Source organism: Melitaea cinxia, chromosome Z, assembly GCF_905220565.1.
Source record: "Melitaea cinxia chromosome Z, ilMelCinx1.1, whole genome shotgun sequence".
NCBI classification, from domain to species: Eukaryota; Metazoa; Arthropoda; class Insecta; order Lepidoptera; family Nymphalidae; genus Melitaea; species Melitaea cinxia.
This window is the reverse complement of record NC_059424.1, coordinates 19,372,077-19,396,578: the sequence shown is the minus strand read 5'-3', so window position 1 is coordinate 19,396,578 and position 24,502 is coordinate 19,372,077. Positions and strand designations below refer to the sequence as shown.

The 24,502-nt window shown below is 33.0% G+C and overlaps 1 protein-coding gene across 1 annotated transcript; it reads left to right on the top strand.

The window, feature by feature from the left end:
* The first annotated feature begins 1,946 nt into the window (after positions 1-1,946).
* On the top strand, positions 1,947-15,571 carry LOC123668901. The gene is made up of 9 exons (XM_045602593.1): positions 1,947-2,009; positions 2,202-2,730; positions 3,963-4,104; positions 6,395-6,700; positions 6,786-7,341; positions 10,737-10,895; positions 13,983-14,187; positions 14,668-14,780; positions 15,181-15,571. Exons 1-9 carry the CDS (start codon positions 1,994-1,996, stop codon positions 15,456-15,458), a joined length of 2,304 nt encoding a protein of 767 aa, XP_045458549.1. The 5' UTR covers positions 1,947-1,993; the 3' UTR covers positions 15,459-15,571.
* Positions 15,572-24,502: the final 8,931 nt, after the last annotated feature.

The following is a 24,502-nucleotide window of genomic DNA, read 5'->3' as shown; positions in this document are numbered from 1 at the left end:
AATACTCGTTACAAGTCGGAATCTGGAACCGGTATTTAATAGATATATTAATAGGAATTTCATAATCGTTGCACCATACAATATCCGATAAATAGTTGATCTGTACACATATGAAATTCAGAACTAACTATATATAGAATACGTATATCTCTATATCTATATCTATATTAATGCTAAATTTTGTTCCAAATATTTAAATTTCGTGTTTGTTCCAATATAATAATTCAGTCATTTTATATAATTAAATGTGTACTAAGAAAAAATATATATACATACAAAAACCATTATTATTTAAAATATCCGTCAACTGTCAGAATGCGATAACCACGCAGTATCGCATTTACATCGTTTTAAGAGCGAATTATTTCCAAAAGTTTTGTTACAGTATTTACAAATGTACCAAACAATGTTTATTTTAAAGTCTGTTGATATGAGCGTAAGTGATAAATCAATCAATTAATATACGATATCATCGAATGAACCATGTAACTGTTAATCTCTGTTTAGACTTTAATTTAGTTCTAGTTTAATGTGTAAAATAGTTATAATGAGTTCGAGGAAAACGACGATGAAATAAAATCATTTTGTAATTTAATTTATTTTTTATTTATATATCCTTGTAAAGCGATTTTGTTATTTGGAAAGGAATTTCTTTAGACTATTGTACGAATAACGAATATGAATCTTTTATATTGGAAGAGAACAAAAATACCTAGAGATTGACGGGAGTGATTTTACAAATAATTACCGGCAATTATCTATTCTGGTATTTGTGAAATACTAATTATTTTTATCTTTCACAATTACAGAATATTTAAATTATGATAAGTTGCAATAATCTACAATAGTTAATCACATTCTCGACAAATTATCTTTCTATGGACATTACCTACTACGTGGTATCGATGTGAATCAAATGAAACCTACCGGGAGCCTCATAAGAATTAAGTTTAATTTTCGAAGTTTATCTCATTACACAAACATGTCTTATACATTCATCACCACTTATCATAGATAAACACCGCTCAAGATCATTCACAATATCATGCAGTCTGGACTATTGTCCACATTGTTAACCTTTTTGATAATCATCTGGACCTTATCTAAATAAAACTAATTGTTAATTTTTCTGTAAAAAACCCAAAAAGTGAAATCATGTCAATTTGAAATAAAGTCATATTTTTGTAGGAATAATATGCGTTGAAGGAACTAATGCACATACAAAATGTAAACACCGTTGTTGTCTTTACCAATATGTGAAGGCGCTAGTAAATACAAGGTAACATGATTTTCCTCTTGTCTAAGAGTCTACTGAATCATAACGAAATATGTCTAACCTAATCTACTGAATATAATCGTCTATATGCTTAAAATGATAAGCCAGTCTACTGCATAAGTTATTTATTTAACTCGCTTATTTGAAGATCAATTTTAAACTTCTTGGTAAATAATAAAACGAGACTTATTTGAATTTAGTCAGCAAAATATCGGTGACTAAATCTTTTGAATATGTAATATTATAAATACTACTACTTACATGAAAAATTTTAAATTATGTCAAGAACTCAACCTCTACTGTAACTAACATATCACCGCATTATGAAGCAGATAATTGGCCTCGACAGTGCACATAAGAGGGTCTCACTTGAGGGCTTTTTTACATAACTTGATGTCGGACCCATAAAAAAGTACCTGATAACAGTAAAGAGAAGAGCTACATCTTATAGTATATTATTTTCTTATTACAATAAAAAAAAATCCCCAGAGTTGTAATAGGAATTTTTACCAGCAAATGTCTTTTTCTTTCTAATATATATTTAAATTACCGCATAACGACTTTTTCCTTGTTTCAGGCCAATTTCTGGGCCAAAATTTGGTATCCTCAAAAACGGCACGCCAATTAAGATGCAGCGTCGCGGTCTTCGTATGTTGGGCTTTGATTATCGCAGTTGGCCTTATAGTTTATATCGTATATGCTACCCTGCCTAGCCAGATGCGTCTAGACATAGGTAATTTATGCATATCTGGTTCATGTTCTACTCGTTCATCGATCTTAAGAACGTTTAGATGAATTACTCTCTTATTTGCCCCGAAATGAATGTTGTTTTACTATTTTTTTTTCAATTGTCAAATTTCCTGAAACTAAACTTGACTCAATTTGGTTTATGAATAAAAATATTAATAACTTTCTTTCACTCAAGGTTTAAATGAGACCTGGTATCTACGCCGCGTCGATTGGCAAGCGATGCCTTCGTTTGGACAAGAATATCTCGACTTACCGGTCAAAAACGTCTTAATCGGACATACAGGCGGCTACTATTGTAATAATAGATTTTGCTGCACTAAACAGATGATAATATTGCAGGAGGAACATTCGTGGCAATCTTGGAATGACATCAAACCTAATTTTCTCGTCGGTGGCAATGGGGATGTCTTTGAGGGCAGAGGTGCCAATGTGCTTGGAGCAATGGTCAAAGATTATGACCGAAGAAGTATATCGATCATGTTCATGGGGAATTACGCAGTAGATCCAACCGATCAGTTGCAGTTCAACCATACACAAATCTTAGTTAACAGATTGGTAGAAATAGGTGTTCTACGAACTGATTACGTTCTTCGAGGACAGTGTCAAGTCGATCCGCTAACTAATAGTCCTGGGCCCAACGTTATGGGTGGATTAAGCTTTTTTACTCATTGGGATCCCGAAGATCAATACGGCTGTGTTCCGCGATGATGAAAATATGTACGTCGCGTTAGTTTCTAAAGAGTTCGTTTTTAACGTTTGACATTTTGGTGAATAAATTACTTTTTAACTAAAATATATACAATTAAAATGTATTAGATTAAAATTTGTTATTCTTACTTGAAAACAACACAATTTTATGGCATTTGCCTAGTTATAAAATTTTATATTGAAATAAAAAAAGTTTTGCAAAAATGTACTCACTATATATATCAACAAAGATGACTTAATCCGAATTATATATTCGGAGAGAATGAGTATATATAATAATATGATATTGTATAATAGTTTTTAGATTGTGATAGGATAGTATGTAATTTTGTCAGACCTGATTATGTATTAATTAATAAAATATATTTCAAAGTATGATACGTAATAAATATTTTATTGTATTTATGGTTTTTATTTTGTCATGTATACCACCTACTTGACGAGTGATAATAAAGCAATAACAAGCAATAAGAGCTGATGAACTTGTTAAAAATTCTGGTGTAGCTTAGAAGAAGAAGGCTTTTTTTTATGTCACTAGGTCGGCAAACAAGCGTACGGCTCACCTGATGGTAAGCGATTACCGTAGCTTATAGACGTCTGCAACACCAGAAGCATGGCAAGCGCGTTGCCGACCCAATCCCCAATCCCCCCAGGAGCTCTGGTCACCTTACTCACCAACAGGAACACAATACTGCTTGAAAACAGTAGGTATTATTTTGCTGTGATCTTCTGTAAGGTCGAGGTACTACCCCAGTCGGGCTGCTCCATATTTTGAGCAGGAAATTTCTGCTGTGCCCTACCTCAGTTGCTAAGATTATCCTAAAATCTTTATTATGCCAAACACTTCCCCCTATCATCTATCAAGCAGGTAGTAACCTACTACGTACCTAGTTTTTTTACTACTTTAAAAAATTTTTTATGCCATTACATTTCTTTTATAATTACAGTTGTAAAACATATCATTAAACTTATTTTATCTTATTTTCCAAAATTAATTTGGCAACGGAATTATTTAATAAAATTGCTCCTAATTTAAAAATACTTCAAAGAAGACACTTTGTCTTCTAGGTGCACCACTTTTTGATGAAGGCATACAGCCAATTTTGGACAATAAAATTAAAATATTTGTTGAAAACACTGACAAATTGGGTACTCTCAATTCTCATATTGCCTACACTATATTAAAATATTGTCTATTTGTCCCAAAATTAGTGTATATTTTACACAGAAGCCCAATTTGGAAATTTCCTGGAATGACCGAAAAACTTGATGCCACTTTAAAAAATTCATTAGAAAAGATTCTAAATTTATCTTTCGATGAAAATTCATGGACGCAAGCTACTTTCCCAATTAGGGATGGTGGCATCGGCGTGAGAAAAATTTCTAGTGTCGCTCGTCCTGCGTTTCTTGCTTCTGTGCATAATATCAAGGGTTTATGTTCTGACATCTTAAAAGCTAATTCAGCCCGAATTACAGATGCTACAGATGCAATAGAAAACTGGAAGTTAATGTGTCCTAATGGCGATATCCCGAAGGACGTTACGAAACAAAAACTTTGGGATATACCAATAGTTCACAATACTCATATAAGTTTGACGCAAAATCTTACAAGTGACAAAAACCGTGCCAGGCTTCTAGCTGTGTCAAATAAAGAGTCAGGTCACTGGTCACACGCAATGCCGTCAAAACATCTTGGGACACTTTTAGAGAATGAAAGTTTTAGAATGTCTCTCGGTCTCCGGTTGGGAGTTCCACTGTGCTTTGAACACAGATGTCCGTGCGGAAAAGAGGTCGATTCTTTCGGACTACACGGCCTTTCCTGTAACAAGGGTTCAGGTACGTTTTCCTGCCACGGTTCCCTAAACAATAACAAAAAAAAGAGCTCTTGCCACCATCAACGTTCCTGCTCTTATCGAACCTACTGGAATTAGTCGCAATGATGGCAAGAGTACTGATAGATTGACGTTGGTTCCCTGGGAAAGGGGACGGGCGCTTTTGTGGAACGCAACCTGCGTTGATAAACTTGCTCCGTCTCATGTCAGGTAAACAGCCTTAAAAGCGGGAGCCGCAGCGGAAAAAGCTGAAACGACTAAACGGCACAAATATTCGTCACTAATTCCAAATTACATCTTTGTGCCGTTTGCAGTCGAAACACTTGGACCTTGGAGTAGCAGTGCTAAAAAATTTTTAAATGAGATAACACCTCGCCTTATTGCCTCCACTGGTGACAAGAGGGCTAGTGCATTTTTTGCCCAGAGAATCGGCATAGCGATTCAACGGGGAAATGCTGCCAGCATTCTTGGCACAATTCCATGCGGGCATGATTTATACCAAAACTATCTGTAAATATTTAGTTCTTAAGTTGTGAATTGTAAATATGTATAATATTTTGTATAAATAAAATTATGTTTTTTATTTTATTTAACCTATATTAACATTTTAATATTATTTATTTATTTCACCAAAACTTATTTATTTCACCAAAACTCAGCTATTTTTTTTAGGTTTCGATCTTTATGCCTTACGGCAAAAGTCCGCTCTTAGTACAGACACGCTATCATAAAACCCCGTTCCTACATTCACGAAACGTTTCGAATACAGTCATAATGAACCATTAAATTTCGAACAAGACATTATCAAAAATTTAACCGTTTGTAAGCAAAATGTCTCGTTTTATAAATATGGGAACGGATAAAAGTGAACTTCTCCTTTAATACTTTTCACATCACCGAATGCGAAAGTGTATCAAATACGAGTATTTATAAGTCTTAAGATATTTTATTGCTTAACAGCTGTGCGCATTACTTATGTTGCTTTTTTTAAATCTAAATAAATATAAATATAATATTTAGGTCAGTAACAGGTTTTTAAATACATTTTTAATTGAATAATTGTGTTTGCTCGCAAACGAAAAAAAAACCGACTTCAATTACATTGACGAGTAATACAACGTAGATCGACGAAAAAATAGTCAAGTAACGACGCGTTATCAAAGATTACTCAAAAAGTAGTTATCAGATCTCAATAAAATTTATATGTGACCACATGACAAACATCAGCTTTCGATTAAATTAAAAATTATTAAAATCGGTACACCCAGTAAAAAGTTATTGCGGATTTTCAAGAAGTTCCCTCGATTTCTCTGGGATCCCATCATCAGATCCTGGTTTCCTTATCATGGTACTAAACTAAGGATATCTCCTTTTCAACAAAAAAAGAATTATCAAAATCCGTATATCCAGTAGAAAGTTATGCGGTATAATACAACGTAGGTCGACGAAAAAAGCGTCAAGTAAAAACGCATTATTAGATATAGCTCGAAAAGTAGTTGTTAGATCTCAAATAAATTTAAATGGGACCAATTGGCACACACTACCTTTCGATTAAAAGAAAATTTGTCGAAATCGCTCCACCCAGTCAAAAGTTCTGATGTAACATACATAAAAAAAAAAAAAAAAAAATACAGTCGAATTGAGAACCTCCTCCTTTTTTGGAAGTCGGTTAAAAAATATAAAAATAATAGAAATATTACGAGGGTGCGTTTTTAAGTTCGCGGAATGAGAGGGTTGGAGGGGGGTGATTAGGCTCATTAGGATCGTAACGTGTTTAGTGACTCATAATTAGTATAAATATAAGATTTCATTGTTATTAGACTATTAGTCTTTGAGCTATCGCCAACCAAGCAACATAATCAGGAGTGAAAAGTTGAATATGGAAAAAATCGAATATCGTGCCGTTATAAAGTTCCTTACCAAGCAAGGAAAATCAGTTGCGACCATAATGGATGAGATGTCATCGGTTTACGGTGACTCTTGTCCAGGAAAAACCATGGTGCACAAGTGGCACAGTTTGTTTAAAACGGGAAGGGAATCCCTTGAAGACGACCCGAGGCCGGGCAGGAGCATCGAGGTGACTACGCCAGAACTTATCCAAAAAGTCGAAAAACTTGTACTCAACGATGCTCGAGTAAAGAAGATACAACTTGGAAATGGTTGGCGTATCTGATACAACCATTTTTAAAATCCTGCACGATTATCTTGGCATGACTAAGGTCAGCGCAAGATGGGTACCGAGAATGCTCACGCCGCCGCAAAAACAACAACACGTAGAGTGTTCACGTGCATTTTTGGACCTCTGCAATCAAGACAAGGATGGTGTATTGAGTCAAATTGTTACTGGAAACAAAACTTGGGTTCATCATTATGAACCTGAGTCAAAACAAGACTCTATGCAGTGGCATAAAAAGGGCACAGCACCCCCCAAGAAGTTTAAGGTGTCACAGTCAGCCGGGAAACTCATGGCAACGGTCTTTTGGGACTCAGAAGGAATATTATTGATCGATTATAAAGATAAAGGTGTTTCTATAACCGGAGAATACTACGCTTCAATCTTAGAGCGATTAAAAGAAGCCATTAAACAGAAAAGACGGAGAAAATTGACGAAAGGTGTGCTGCTTTTGCACGACAATGCGCCCGTCCACAAGAGCCGCGTTGCGTTGGCTGCTCTGCTTAAAGTGGGCTTCGATATTTTGAACCACCCACCCTACAGCCCAGACCTAGCCCCGAGTGATTATTACCTCTTTCCAAAAATGAAAAAAGAGCTGCGGGGTAAAAAATTTACCACCGATGATGAAGTTAAAGAGGCAATTTCAGCGTATTTCGAGGACAAAGACAAAACATTTTTTATGAGGGTATAAATAAATTAATTGAAAGATCTGAAAAATGTGTCCGTCTTGCAGGTGAATATATTGAAAAGGAAAAATAATTTGGTTTTTTTATTTCAACCCTTCATTCCGCGAACATAAAAACGCTCCCTCGTATCTTTGTATTACTTTTATGACTACACCTTTTGTCAATTGTCCCCGTCTTTGTTCTTTCGTTGTTTATGCGCTGGCGTGAATATTCGCGACACACGTCTAATCTTAGTTATGTCATGATGATTGTGTAGAATTACTAATATCGTGGTTTCCGATATTTTAACAATCTCTGCAAATTGTTTCTTTTTTCCGCCCGCCAACTCTTTTGTTTACACTTTTATTAACACTCTGTGAATTATCTTAAGTTTCTCGTGTCACCATGATAGTTACAATACTCCTCCGAAACGGCTGGATCAATTTTTATGAAATTTTGTGTGCATATTGGGTAGGTCTGAGAATCGGCCCGCATCTATTTTTGATACCCCTAAGTTATACGAGGGCGGGGGGCTAAGTGGGTTAATAACATATATGGCAAAACAACGTTTGCAGGGTCAGCTAGTAAATATATATACATATATACAATCCGATATTAATAACAATGAACTAGCTATATTAAAATAATATCATTTTTCTAATAATTGCTTATTTTTAGCAATTTTGTATATTAATTATCTCATTTTCTTGTAAAATGAACTGATATTTTGCAAATAGCGATAATTCTGTATCTACTGTAATACTTAGTTTTACCAACTAAAACCGGATACAACTGGATTTAAAATAAAAACAAACATTTGAATTATTTGCATCAAGCCGACTTAAACTAGATAAAACTAGATTTCAAAATAACAAGTGGTTGGGTTTGATTAGCAACCTCATTTTTTTTCAATTCCTGTAATTTCACATTATCTTTAAGTAGGTACGTGGATTTTTATATCTTATTGAGATATTTATTTTATAATGAAAATTTTTTATTGTAGTCGATAACACTTGATGTCAATTCAGTCATTCGTCATCATAAATAGCCTTTTATAGCCTTTTTCAAATATTAATTGATTTATTAAATTTGATTGGTTAATTTTGACGACGCGTTGGCGCAACATTCACAGAACTGGTTTGTGGCTGTTGCGCTGGGGATTGCGGGTTCGATCCCACACATGACAAACATTTGTATTGGCCATGCAGATGTTTGCCGTGGTCTGAGTGTTTGTGCAGTTTTTATGGGTCTCCTTACCGTGCCTCGGAGAGCATGATAGGCCGCTGGTTCCGGTTATTATCATGTACACCTGATAGAGATCGTTATTCATAGTAAGGAATATATCCACCAACCCGCATTGGAGCAGAGTGGTGGATTAAGCTCTGATCCTTCTCCTACATAGCGAAAGAATCCTGTGCCCAGCAATAGGATATTACAGGCTGAAGCGTGAAATTAATTTTAATTTAACGTGGAAGAATTTAACTTTAAGTTTTATAATGTCATTTGTTTTTTTTATTATATGATTAGGCAGCAAACAATACTAGAAGAATCGCAAGCGCGTTACCTACCTCTGATCCATCCCAGGAGCTCCGGTCGCCTTACTCAGCATAGAAACGCAACACTGATTTTGAGCAAAATAATATCCTGCTATACCCTACCTCAAAAAAGCCCGTCGGTGAAGTACCTCATCCTTACAGAATAGAATTATAATAGCTAAATAATACTGCTTTCAAGCAGTGTTCGATTTGCAGTTTGTTACATATATTGTTTTAATGAATTAAATGCATAACATACAAAGGTACTTTACTTAGTGTTTCGTTTTCAAATTCGTTTACCCAAATCTAGTGACAAGTGTCACTTGTCATTTGATTATTATTACGAAAATAAGAAAATTAAAAATAATACTTTTCCCCAGCGGTAAATGAGAAGTAGATTATCGATAGTTTAGTTGTTAATATATAAACAAGAAGACTTCGTGCGATAGCGCCTTACACATTTACAATACCCTACCCACAAACACATATATATTGAAAAAAAGAATATACAGAAAATTAATTGTATGGTTAACGTCAAAGGTCGACTTATTCCTAGAAGAGATCTCTTCAAGTCAATCAATAGTCATGAATGTGTATACTAAATAAAATAAAATAAAGAATTGTGTAGATTTTAATGTAAAAAAAGTTAAAGTTAAGTTGCATAAAAAGTTAAACAGAAAAAATACAAACGAGAAATATTCATAAGAACTACATTTATAATATTATAATGTGATGTGAATTTAAATGACTAATAGGTGTTTTATTTTCGCAAAAAATCTCATACATAAGCTGCTGTTTCTAGTTGATTGATTTCTTCTAAAATATATAGATTTGTAATAGTTTGTCTGTAATCTCTATCTATCTTCATCCTACATATATGTATACTTAATAATTGTGTTTATTTTCAAACCAAGGAAATCCTTCTTACATCGACGAGTAATAAAATGAGTTGCAGACTATTATGTTACGTATTAGCTTAAAAAACTACTCACTCAAATTTCGCTCTAAATTAAAATGGAACCAAATGATAAGAACCAGCTTTCGAAACAAAGGAACTATCGAAATCGGTACATAAAATAAAAATAGTTATGAGGTAACATAAAAATAAAGTTGAATTGTGAACTCACTATTTTTTGAGGTTTTAAAAAAGTCAAAGTTTGAAGATTAGATTATATATCGTATGTAATCTATACATATAATAAAATGGTAGGAAAGTCAAAACTGTACATTGAATATTTTTTTAAAAGAATACTTGTGGCGTGATCTACAATCGATATCAAATTCAAAAATAGTTTTTTGAATTTTTGTCTGTGTGTATGTCCGGGATAAACTCAAAAAGTACCGCATGGATTTACTTTAAATTTGTCACGAATATTATTAAGAAGTCGGGTCAACATATAGGCTACAGAATATCATGCTATCACCTACCGGGAACGAGCAGTGAACCTTTATTTCCTCAACGCATTCTGTAACAACGTGTGATCTAACGACGCATATTTGAATGTTGTTGTTATTATGTTAATAGCCATGCTATATAAGCTATCTTCAAACTATAAAAATCACCCAATATAAGTAACTAAGCCGATAAACATAATAAAATGAATATAAGTAGACAAGACAATTTTAAAGCAGTGCCATCTATGATATTTTTCTGTAGATATGAAATGTAAAGAAAAAACGGGTAAATTAATGTTATTTTAAAAGGTATAATCGTAGGTATTTTTGGTGCTGTATAGCGTTCACGCAGACGACGTCGCGGGCAGCAGCTAGTGTTAATTAAAATTTTTGTCTTTACAGAATTGCCACTACCGATGTACCTCTGGAACATTGTGAAGAATAGTTCGCGAACTGAAAGACTGTCGTGCGCCTTGGCTCTGCTTGTATTAATTACGTGTATAGCTCTCATCGTATATTTCACCGTGCAGAGTTCAGAACCTATTGGCCCGGAGGATATACGTAAGTTTCATATCTTCATAATCCATATAAATAAGTCGCTATGTGTATTGCTAAGCGGCTAAACTCGATAACGATTTGGTCAATTGTTACTTTCGTTGTTCTTACGGAAAAAAAGTTACGAAAGCAATTCAGAAAAGTGGACAAAAAATATTAAAAAACGTAACTATTAAGGTCACCTGCCCGACTTTGATATATGTATATATATATATATATATATATATTATATTATATATATATTAAATATATCTAGATCGGCAACAAGCGTATGGCTCATTTGATGGTAAGCGATCACCGTTGCTTATAGACGTCTGCAGCACCAAAAGCATCGCAAGCGCGTTGCTGACCCATCCCCAATTCTAACAGGAGCTCTGGTCACCTTACTCACCAACAGGAATACAACAATGCTTGAAAACAGTGTTATTTAGTTGTGTTCTTCTGTAAGGGTAGGTACTACCCCAGTCCAGTCTCCATGTTTTGAGCAGGAAATTTCCTGCTGTACCCTACCTCAGTTAAGTGATAGTTCGTAAGGCTGAAAAATGTCAGTCCGGTAAGCTGCTATTTTTATTGTACCTAATATTCTAATCGATAAAGGATAATATAAACAGAACACTTTGGGGGAGTTATGGTTTAAAATGTTAGATAACGATTACAACAGGTAAATATGACTCATTTTCAGAAATTGGACTGTTAACTCAATATATTCTAAACCCATTAATTACCTATTCATGTGTGATGTCATGTAAGATTAACAGGAAATTTTCATCTAATATACTAGTGCTTGAAAAAGTCTTCAGCGCGATTTAACAGTGCACAGCGATATCTATTGGCGAGGAGGTAAGGGATGGTGAACGGGCTCACCCTCTTCCTCATTACCCATATCTAGTTTTCCCTTAATATATCTAACACATAAACCTAAATCTCATCACTAATTGAAAAACGTTAAATTTAAACAGAAATATAAAAATTTAACATGTATTTACTCATAATATTAATAGAATGAAGATCAATACAAAGGGAAACCCCATTAAATCATTCTGAATTAATTCTGAAGGTCGCACATACAAAACAATATAATCTTACCGTATCATCGTGTTTCCGTGTATGAGTTTTTTTTTTTACTTCTTTGCTATATCGATCCAGTAAATTTTCGTGATCAACGACATAAAGACGACATACCTACTCGCTATGGTTTCCTAAATGATACCATAAAAAGAACTGTTGCCACCATTGACGTTTCTGCTCTTATCAAGCCTTTTGGAATTAGTCGCGATGATGGCAAGACCTGATGAATTGACGTTGGTTCCCTGGGAAAGGGGACAGATGCTTTTATGGGACGCAACCTACTTTGACACACTTGTTCCGTCTCATGTCAGGGAAACCGCCTTAAGAGCGGGAGCCGATACTAACTAAATGAACTAAGCGGCACAAATTTTCGTCACTTGAGCCATCCAACCACACCAAATTACATCATTGTGCCGTTTGCCATTGAAACACTTGGACCTTGGAGTAGCGGTGCAAATTTTTTTTCAAAGAGATGAATCCTTGTTTTATTACTCCACTGGCGGTATTGCCTAAAGAATCGGCATAGCGATTCAACGGGGAAATGCTGCCAGCATTCTTAGCACCAAACCACGCGGGCTTGATTTTTACTATAGCTATCTATAAATATTTAGTTCTTAACTTGTGAATTGCCAATCTATACTATTTTCATCTATACAAATAAAAAAAAAATTAAGTGTCTGTTTGTAATATTAAAATAACCGCTTTTTACTAAAACCATATGGATGTATACACGGTACATATACCAAAATTTCATTTTACAATTATACAAACAGACGCTCTAATTTTATTTATTTGTATAGATACAATTATATTCATATTGCATGTCATGATTAATGGATGTCGAGGGATGATCAATAAAACATATTTTATCAGTAATGTTTGAAACGATGTAATAGTTATGCCACGTACTCAAACGTATACTATGGATAAACTGTTCTTGAAACTATTAATTAGAGCAAAGCTTCACTTTATTAGTGCTCGAGGGCTATATTATAATAAAAAATATTTGGCAAGGTCAGTTTCATTAGTGTTAAGTAAGATAATATTGCAAAAAAAGTTTTGAATGAACGTTAGTAGATATTTGTTTTTTTCTGTTTTTTTTTTTTTAAGTTTATTAAAAAGAAAAGTTTAGCAAATTGTTTGTGATAAAAACAAATTAAAAAAAAAAAAAACTTATAGAAAACCAGGTTCTTCCTTTTTTAAATACGCATATTCCTAGTTGATAGCGACAGTTACATTATTGCAATCGATTTTTCAACCGACTTCCAAAAAAGGAGGAGGTTCTCAATTCGACTGTATTTTTTTTTTTTTTTTTTATGTATGTTACATCAGAACTTTTGACTCGGTGAAGCGATTTCGACAAATTTTCTTTTAATCGAAAGGTGGTGTGTGCCAATTGGTCCCATTTAAATTTATTTGAGATCTAACAACTACTTTTCGAGCTATATCTAATAATGCGTTTTTACTTGACGCTTTTTTCGTCGACCTACGTTGTATTATACCGCATAACTTTCTACTGGATGTACGGATTTTGATAATTCTTTTTTTGTTGGAAAGGAGATATCCCAAGTTTAGTAACATGATAAGGAAACCAGGATCTGATGATGGGATCCTAGAGAAATCGAGGGAAACTCTTGAAAATCCGCAATAACTTTTTACTAGGTGTACCGATTTTGATAATTCTTTTTTTGTTGGAAAGAAGATATTCCTAGTTTAGTACCATGATAGGGGAACCAGGATCTGATGATGGGATCCCAGAGAAATCGAGGGAACTTCTTGAAAATCCGCAATAACTTTTTATTAGGTTTACCGATTTTAATGATTTTTAATTTAATCGAAAGCCGAAGTTTATCATGTGGTCACATTTAAATTTCATCGACATCTGATAACTACTTTTTTAGTAATCTTTGATAACGCGTAGTTACTTGACTATTTTTTCGTCGATCTACGTTGTATTACTCGTCGATGTAATTGAAGTCGGTTTTTTTTTCGTTTGCGAGCAAACACAATTATTTTTGTTATCAGCTCCAGATGAGTGGAACATAACCCGTGAGATGTGGCTTGCTCAGACCTACGACTATCACACTTTTATAAGGCAAGAGTTTCGTCCTACGATGCTGATTATCATCCATCACACCGTTAGTCAAGAGTGTACAACCCTCGCTCAATGCTCCGCAGAAATCCGGAACATACAGAGTATGTACCTCAGGAATTTAGGCTACGACTTACCGTGAGTATTTAGTAAACTTTTTAAACATCAGTAGGCTCCTAGCCTTTGTATTTTGATACATAAAGAATAATTAAAATTATTTTTAAGGTATTAAGTATTACCATTTTATTATGTTCGGTTTTGGAATACAGTTTTATAGGAATTAAATTACTTCAAATGCGCACACATGTCTCACGTGACTATACACCAGTTTAGTAGGGGTTTTTTCGTGTTAGCCTATTATAAGCGTTCGTGAAAAGGAACGCTTAGATACAACACTGCTTAATACACTCTAGATATGATTTACTTATTGCCCTAGGGCCCATATTTCCGGACGTTCAATTACGAGCACGACTTATTCGAAATTGAATCGTCACTTAAGAAACAAAAACGAATAATTGTAAAAAACTGGTAGAAGACAGTAACTTGTTTTATGTTCCAACAGTTAAGATATATACAAGCTAACGATCATTTTTAAGTATTCTTTACGATATATTTCAGATACAGTTTCATCGTCGGCAATGATGGTCGAGTGTACGAGGGTCGTGGATGGAATACAGAAGGAGCTCATACATTGCGATACAATCTCTGCGCTCATGCAATTGCATACACTGGTAATGTATTTACGTTAAAAAGGCCTCGTCTCGCCACTTTCCGATAAAGCTATCTGAAAATTAATGAAAATATTTGAAATGACATAGCTATCACTTATCGTAAAGACAAAAGACCTGAACCATTTATACATACATACACATAATCACGCCTCTTTCCCGTAGGGGTTAGGCAGAGACCACTTCTTTCCACTTGCTTACTTGCTTGCTCCTTACTTTGCTTCTTTCGCTTCGTCCACTTTCATTATTCCCTTCATACATCCTCTTCGGTTTAAGGTACTCTTGACCTGGCCTTTTTTCAAGACGTCCCTTATTTAGACGTCCCTTATTTAGGCGTCCCTTATTTATAACCATAAAAATAAATTGATTATGGTAATTATACATTAAATAAAATTATTTTCAGGAGACTACCGAGGCGATAAACCGAATCATTCCGTTGTGTCAGAATTACAATTAAGCAGAACGAGATTATTACTAAATCAAGGTGTCCGTTTGGGTATTTTACGTCCAGACTACCTTATTGCCGGCGCGAGTGATCTCGTCGACACAGCGAGCCCTGGATCAAACCTCCTAGATGCTTTTCGTCAATGGAAAAATTATGACCATCAACATCGCTTCAAGGGTTTAAACTGTACACAGATGCAAGAAAAGTTTGGCAACGTAACCCTTGTCGATCTATAATAACAGAAGTGGCATTTGAGTGTCCTCACTCAAAACGAAAATATACAAAATGATAACAATGATAACCATATAATTACATGACTTAAGCAAGCCCGGTCGCTATATTAAGCGAAGTGTGTCGTTATTATACTTATATCTTCTATGACGAGCTGAATGTAGAAGCTGCAATAGAATTGGCATATATTATAATAGCAACCCAACAATAAGATTTTTTTCAAAAAAGAAGACCAGGATATTTTCAGAATTTGCAAAATATTTGTATTATTATCTTTAAAAATATCTAATTACAGGACAAAATGCATTGTAACAATAATTTTGAGCGTGGGCTCGAACTACAAAGAAATATAATTACAAATATCTACGTATACGTCTTAATTTAGTTGATAAGTTTGGGACTAAAAGTTTGTTGAACATTTATTAGAATAGCTGATAGCGAGATGCATTTTCACTTTTACTAACAAAAGTAGTTATCCTTAGTAAAAAAAGTACCTATAATTTTATTTATTTTTACTTTTTACTTTAAGCAATTGACACGTTTTTGAAATAAAACAAAAAGCAAATTATAAAATCCATTTACAACAATATATTAAAGTAATTTTAGGATTGGAAACGTTTATATCTACAATGCCCGAAAATTTTTAAGTTATTTAATTTACACGATTATAAAGCGTGTGGGAGTATGTGTGCGTCAACTTATAAAGTCGGGATATCTAACCAAAAACTATTTATAATTTAAGATTTGTTTTTTTTGTATTTAGACTTTATTATTTTATGATACAATATCATTCCTTTTTACGAGGATATGAACAAGTTACAGGTATAATATTAAAGATTTTGAAAGATAGCTCGTAACACTAACGTCGTCTAGTCTTCCAACTGTTCGAAATTCTTGAGATTCGTTAAATTAGAAAGATTGCGACGTAGGTATTCTTTGGAGATCATAATTTGTTTTCTTTATCAATGCTTACTATGAAAAACTTATGTAACATTTTGATGAATAGCCAATGCTCCCATCATGAAGAATTAAAAAACTTAGATAACTAAATTGACTGTGTTAGGTCTTAATGATAATCAAAGTGAAGATACAGAAACAAATGTAGTAAAAAATATTTTTATAACTGTTCTTGTATACATTTAAGATTTTAATTAAAGCTAATATTTGGATTTAAGTTTTCTGTTTAACTACACATTTATAGTATAATTCTGAAATAACAAATATTTCTACATAAGTAAATTTTTAATAAAAAATGCAAAATTTATTGGCAAAATTATCGCCCCTGAATGTTTATTTGCAAAGTCAGTTATGCTCATCGTTTTGTAATAAATGAAACTATTTTGTGACTAGATTAATAAAACGATAAATTTACAAATATGACAAAACTAAGTTATAGATGTTCAAATGAGATCTCCATCGTTTTTGTATCGAACGTTTAAATCACATAAATTACCTTAAAGAAGTAAAAATCGTTTGAAAATGAGTTATGCAACGTGTACCAAAACCATATCTCAGAAATATAAGAATAGCGCTTCGCCAAACTGCACGCATACTCTGTTTTACATGTGAGGCATATCCTAACAGACCTTGGTGGGTCTGTCGAGAAATTTGCTTTATATAAATGAATGTTTGTCGCTATCTCCTTTATAGAATCGTAAACTATCCTTTTGATCATGTCATGATCTTCAGCAAAGTGTTGTGCATGAGCCAACAAAGGTTTCTGAGTTGGTATGACCAAAAAAAAACGTAGTAACGCGAGGGGGAACAGTTAGTGGAGAGATAAATATAATGTTTATTTTAAAACAAGGTATTTCAATTATTATTAAATTTCAATTTAAATTTATCATTTATATTGAGTATTTTTGCTAATAAAGAACTACAATGCTATTGAAGAGCAGTTACAAGACTAAATAGGTTAAGAAAAATAATATAAGTTTATGTTTAATTTTTTTGTACTAAATTTTTTTTATCTGACTGAGTTCTTTTTATACTTACCCATCCTCTGTCCCCACATTATTTTTTTGCATACTGTATATAAAAGCAAACAGTAATATGTGATATACATATATTTAATGATTTGTTGTCATAGTTTCGATATCCACACAAAAAAAAAAAACTTGTAGGTACAAGCCATATCCAAGTTTGTGTTGTGCCAAGTTTACGACAGTTGAGTCCGTTGAGTGCGAGGTAGATATTTATTTACAGCAATTTTCATGATTTATTAAAAATAATAACTAAGTATGATTTTTCTTACAAGCCATAATATGTTAACATTTGTGCATTTTTTTTGTGCCGGGTGCATTATAAGTAACATACCTCGACGAAAAGCCGTCGCTCTCTCTCTCTGTAGCTCAGCAGCGTGGTTTATTAGTTTCAAACTTTCTGCTTAATCAAAATTCTAATATTGTAAGTATTAATAATAATCAATCATCTTCAGTCAGATCAAATATCTTTTCAAGACCAAGAAAGGCCACTACGAGGACTTTCTTCCACCGGAGAACTGGAGCGCAAGGTGGGCCCGATGCAAAACCCCCATTTATCTCTACTCATGACAACCGAGTACGAGCGCTCCTAGACTTTCGGTCCATCCATCCAAGATGGACAAAAATGAAATTTGGCAGGGAGGTAGATTATAGTTATTAAACGTCCGCCAAGAACGGATTTTGCGATATTCCATCGCTAACGGGGTTTAATTGGGGTTGATAGTTTGTATGAAACATATACAGCAGCCATAAGTTCGCCTGATATGTTATTTATACTGCAGCCTAATAATAAAAATAAAAATGTGGTGTATAGAGAGGTTTTATAAAAATAACTATTAAATTATATTAAATTGTGCCTTTTAAAAAGTTACTCAGTGTGATAAGCATTTCAAGTGACTGAAATAAAAAAATAATTTGCGTTAAACATCTTAATAGTAATGCATAACCACGCGAACGTAGTAGTGGGCAACAGTTAGTGTATTATAAAACAAAGTTCCCAAAAGTGTATATGATCGGTTCCCTCAAAATCTACTGAACTGATTTTCATGCGGTTTCACCAATGGAGAGAGGGCTTCAAGAGGAAGATTTACGGAACGGTTAAGCCGATTTTAGCAGTTTTAAAATTTAAAATTAGTGTATTAGGTAAACTAGAGCTGATGAGTTAAAATGGCGTAATGCATATATCGTATCGTACCATATATTGTACATTATCTACTTTGTCGATCATAGAAACAAAAAGAGCTACAACAAAAAAAAAATTTTTGCGTACCTGTGACCACATCAAATAAAAAATCGATTCGTCATTTAACTTAAAAACTAAAAATATTGAAATTGATTAGCTAACTATTATTTTCGTTTCAATAAACTTTAAATATGTGGTGTCATGGGACACCAGGTAGGAACGAAGTTCCTTCGGATAGTATAGAAGCAACACAATTTGAAAAAAAAATGTTGAATTTTATAATATATTTTCTAGTTCTTGATTTTTTTTTTACTTTTGTTGATTGGTTTTTAATTAAGTACATAAAAGTATTTAAGTAATTTAGTATTTTAGAAAATAACAAATACCGTAAAATAAAATATATACACAAAACACTAATAATAATTCAAACTATTAAGTGAAATAAAAAAAACGTGTGTTTATTTATTTTTGTCGACAGTATAAAATTAGATAGATAAATAATATTTTAGTTTTACAAACATCATATTATACAGTCGTGTGACTGATATTACGTCACTTCCGTTATATATTTTTCTTAGGGTTTTAGTATCATTCTTCTCAGTTCGGTCGCCCAGCCAAATGTTAAGCCTGCCGTAAGGAACTTCGTTCCAAAAGGATTTCATTAATAAACTAGTGATCCACCCCGGCTTCGCACGGGTGCAATGCTGATACTAAATACTATCAACAACAAAATATACCTGTTATGTTCAGTTCTTTTTTGAACTTAAATGATCCAAGATCTTAATAGAAGAAATACAATTTATAAATTGTGGTTTTAATCTAATCCTATCCAATCTAATGTAGATAACCTACTAAGTGCGGTTAAAAAATAACCTTACTACCAACTAAAGTACGAACACACATTTTTTTCGAAATATGTGACTTGTCTTAAAAAAAGAGTTCACTTTAGTATTTAAATACATTACTATTACTATATATTTAATATGGATGCATGCCACCTTCATATATTCACGGAAACGAACTGGGAACTGAGTGTCACGTAGCTGTAGCAGGTATGTGTCAGGACCGTTTTGGTAGCTGGCAGAAAATATTTTTGTTTAATTTATGCTGGAATTGATTGCATTTGATTCAAAACTTGCACTATTACTAATTATTCATTTTTCTAAAAAAATAAGTTCCTATTCTAATTTAAACTTTTACATAACAATTTATATTTTCATATTTACACACACACACACATGCCTACACAAGAATATTTTATTTTATTAACAATTGTTTGCTCTGTATTACACTTCGCATCTAATTTGTTAATCAATGTAGATTCCTAGAGGGGAGAACCCCGTTACAGTCATCTAACTAGTTTGGGTAACAGGTGCACTTTAATTACAATAAAATACATTTCTTTATACCACCTTAACTGTAAAAGTGTTAATTGTACCATTTTATTATGGAAACAACTGCTTCTAAATAGTATAGTAATAATTAATAGTACAATTTGTATTATCATACAATATCGATGATATACAATTTAAATTTATCGTAACATAATCATAAGAACGATTACGTTGTCGCGATGAAAAGCACGTTTTTATTAAGTAATAATTGTAATTTTCCTTGCTAGGAGCTCCGATAAATGGCGATCGCTGCTAATCATAAAGTGCTTTAGAGCGAAGCGCGACTGCGCGGCCTTCGACGCGATATTTATAGGCATGCGCCGTATTTGTAGGAACGTGGCTTTTATAGGGGAGGGTGAAGAGGATCGGGAATGAGAAAGTAGAATGGGGATGTTACGTTTAACATCAACAACCCATCCACTAGATGTCACTGTACGAAATTAAATCGCGCTATTAAAATTCTTATCAGCAATATATATATATAGTCGTGAATAATTTCGGATCGACTACATTAAACTATCACTGCCAAGCGTTCATATTAGTATTTAAGTTAATGTAAACGTTAAGCACCAGTTTAATTTCTTCTCTACCCGAATAATTTTTGAAGTCCCTGGCGTAATACTACTTCGGGGCCAACCAAATTCGACCACGATTGAGACGAATGTGTTGATGAATGTGATGTGTGTGGCAGCCGAACATTTAACTGTCAGTTCAAATTTCCAACACCTGAACTTAGACTTGAATTAAATAAATTGAATGGATTTAATTAATCGTAGGATTCGCAGAGCTGCAGACCATAAAAAAAAAAGCCTTTTATTTCTTGCGAATTTTAGACGCAAATACAATACATTTAAATATATATTTTTTTGATTTCACAAAGCCTAGAAACCTTTTTTCTTTATTTTTATGCAAGTAAAAATAAGACTTATGACACAATATTCACTGAAATTAAATCAAACAGTAATATACACAAGTACAGTTAAAAAAAATTAAATCTCATTAAATCATGTGACATTATTCAATTTAATCAAATAAAATCTTAGCTACTCAATTTCAATGCATTTCAATATAAAACAAAAACAATCAACAAGACCAATAAAATCAAATGAAATTAAACAATTGCATGTAAAAATTAAATTAATGTAAAGTACAATTTAAAAGATTAAAAAATAGTAATAATGAACAAATAATATTTAAAAAATATTATTTATCAAAATCATTTTCCATTTGTAATATAATTATATAACTAAAGTATGATTAATACATTGCATTGACAATTTCATAAATTTGAAAATTCACATTGAAAAATTATAATAAAAACTAAAAAATAAAAAACTAACTAAACAATAAAATTAATATTTTGTTTTCAAAATTTATTAATTTTTAAAGATTTATTGTAAAAATTAAATTTAAAACTTTAAAAAACCAAATTCAAATTTGCTCGAAAATAAAATGTATCCAAATTATATCTACTTATTTAGTTAATATCATGCATTCATGCAAGAACCCCTCTTATTTGAGGGTGAAGGCCTCCTCCAGACTTGATAGTTGTCATATTAATGGATTGATGTGCCCACACGTCGGACCGCCGATGCCGAAATGCCGATTATGTCATATTCCGTATTTTCCAAAAATTTCACCACTCTATTAGACGGTAACTGGTTGATAAACTTCTCACGTTATATGTCCGTTACTAGTAAGATTGTCTGGAGGGTTATGGTCGGACTCTCCCGCGGTGACCAACCGTAATGGGAGACGTGGAGGGGCCATTTGTAATTTTCATTGTTTATTGATTTGTATGTAGTTCTCAGGCTGATCTTGAGAGTTGATGACGCAATTATAAACCTGATTCTGTTCCCGAATAATAAAATCTTTAATGCTTGAAACTTTGTTCTTTTTATTTGGTTCTTTTTTGTTTTGATTTTGCAATTTATTTTCCATATGTATTAACTCCGGTGATTCAGATAGATATCTTTTATTTGATTGCCTATGAAGGGTTTGTTGATCTTTATTCTTAACTACAATTAGTTTATCATATCTGATGTAGGCCTTGTGGCCAAGTTGTTGTTCTTTTTAACCGACTTCCAAAAAAGGAGGAGGTTCTCAATTCGACTGTATTTTTTTTTTTTTTTTTATGTATGTTACATCAGAACTTTTGACCGGGTAGACTGATTTCGACAAATTTTGTTTTAATCGAAAGGTGGTGTGTGCCAATTGGTCCCATTTAAATTTATTTGAGATCTAACAACTACTTTTCGAGTTATATCTAATAATGCGTTTTTACTTGACGCTTTTTTCGTCGACCTACGTTGTATTATACCGCATAACTTTCTACTGGATGTACCGATTTTGATAATTCCTTTTTTGTTGGAAAGGGGATATCCCTAGCTTGGTACCGTGATAAGGAAACCAGTATCTGATGATGGGATCCCAGAGAAATCGAGGGAAACTCTCGAAAATCCGTAATAACTTTTTACTGGGTGTACCAAATTTGATAATTTTTAATTTGATCGAAAGCTGATGTTTATCATGTGGTCACATATAAATTTTATCGAGATCTGATAACTACTTTTTGAGTAATCTTTGATAACGCGTAGTTGCTTGACTATTTTTGTCGATCTACGTTGTATTACTCGTCGATGTAATTGAAGTCGGTTTTTTTTTTCGTTTGCGAGCAAACACAATTATTTTAATTGAACTTGTAACTCCTTACGCTTAGTCAAGATATCTAATGGGTAGTCTTCTTTGAAGTAGTATGGCGTATTTTTTAAGAGTTTCTTATTTCTCAAGATATTTATTTTCAAACCCATAGTAGTAAAAGTAATTTTTATAGGCCTAATCGAGTCTTTCTTTTTTCTCAGCCTTCTGACATCTTCTATACTACAAATATCGTACTGAAAGTTAAAATATGTATTTATCAATTCTATAACGGTTTTTTCTAGGTCATGGTATGATTTTTCCTGTTCCTCTACACCAAACAAAATCAGATTTTTGCGTCGCAAATACCTGTCGAAGTTCTTTATTGCTGTATTTTGTTGTTGAAGTTTACTTTCCAACAGATTCTGTTTTGTTTCTAAATATGTAGATTTTTCATTTAAATTATTTATAATGGTTGTTGTTATATCCTCTTTCATTGCCAACATCTCAGATTTTGTTTGCCTATTTTCTTGCTGCATATTGATTAACATCATCATCTGCATCATCTGCAGACCATACGATCTATTTAATTTAATAAAATTATGAATTCTTTCCCATTATCGTCAATTTTTGACTTTGACTTGACTTAGCTGGCCCTTGAATTCACGGGGTCCTGGGCTGAAGCCTATAAAGCCATATGGTAGGTCCGGCTCTGATCTTATCAGCACTTAATTAGCTTAATGCGCCGCACCTAATAATGAAACTAGAAAGAAATTTTAAGGTCTGTCTTGAGTGTCTAGTTACTAGTATAAAGTCTTTAGCACATTCAGATATAAATTCCTTTGAAAATATATTCATTTCCATTAGTTAAACTCTAATATTATAAAATTTATAGTAATATCTTAATATATATAAATCTCGTGTCACAATGTTTGTCCTCAATGGACTCCTAAACCACTTAACCGATTATAATAAAATTCGCACACCATGTGCAGTTCGATCCAACTTGAGAGATAGGATAGTTTACATCTCAAATTATAGTCGCAATTTTAATTTATTGCTAATTATTTGTCTGTTATTATTTGACAGTCACAATTATCTGTTAACTCCAAATGATTCTAACAGATGTCGATACCTTTCGACTGGGTTGAGTAAGTAATCAATAGATGGCGCTGCTATGGTAAATCTACGAACGTGTCATATAAGCAACATTTTAACAGCATAATTACCACGTGTTGTTGACGCTATAAAATTAATTAAATTTATTTTGTAGTGAACGAAATACCGTATAATTCAATTATTTCCACTTTTTAAATTTTTGGTGTTAGCATAGCCGGCCACGTGTTACTTAGACTGAAGTGTAAATTGAATTCATATTATAATGAAGATAATACAGTGAAATTAATCCTGTTTTTTACTTATTTGTGCTTCATTGATCAAAACTTTATAATTTAATCTTAATATATATAAATTATGCGTCACGTTGTTTGTCCGCGATGGACTTCTAAACTACTTAACCGATTTTAATCAAATTTGTACATCGTGTGCATTTTGATCCAACTTTAAAGATAGGGTATATTTTATTTTGATATATGTAATTATTATATTTAAGGAAATAAAATAAGGCGATACGAAGTTCGCCAGGTCAGCTAGTCTATAATATAAAAATGAGTCGCTGAATGTGTTGCTAAGCGCAAAACTCGAGAACGGTTGGACCGATTTCGCTTAATCTTTTTTTAAAATATTCCTTGAAGTACGAGGATGGTTCTTACGGAGAGAAAAATTCTAAAAAAAAAAATTACTAAAATTAAAGAATCGACTGTTAGCCGATACGAAGTTCGCCGGGTCAGCTA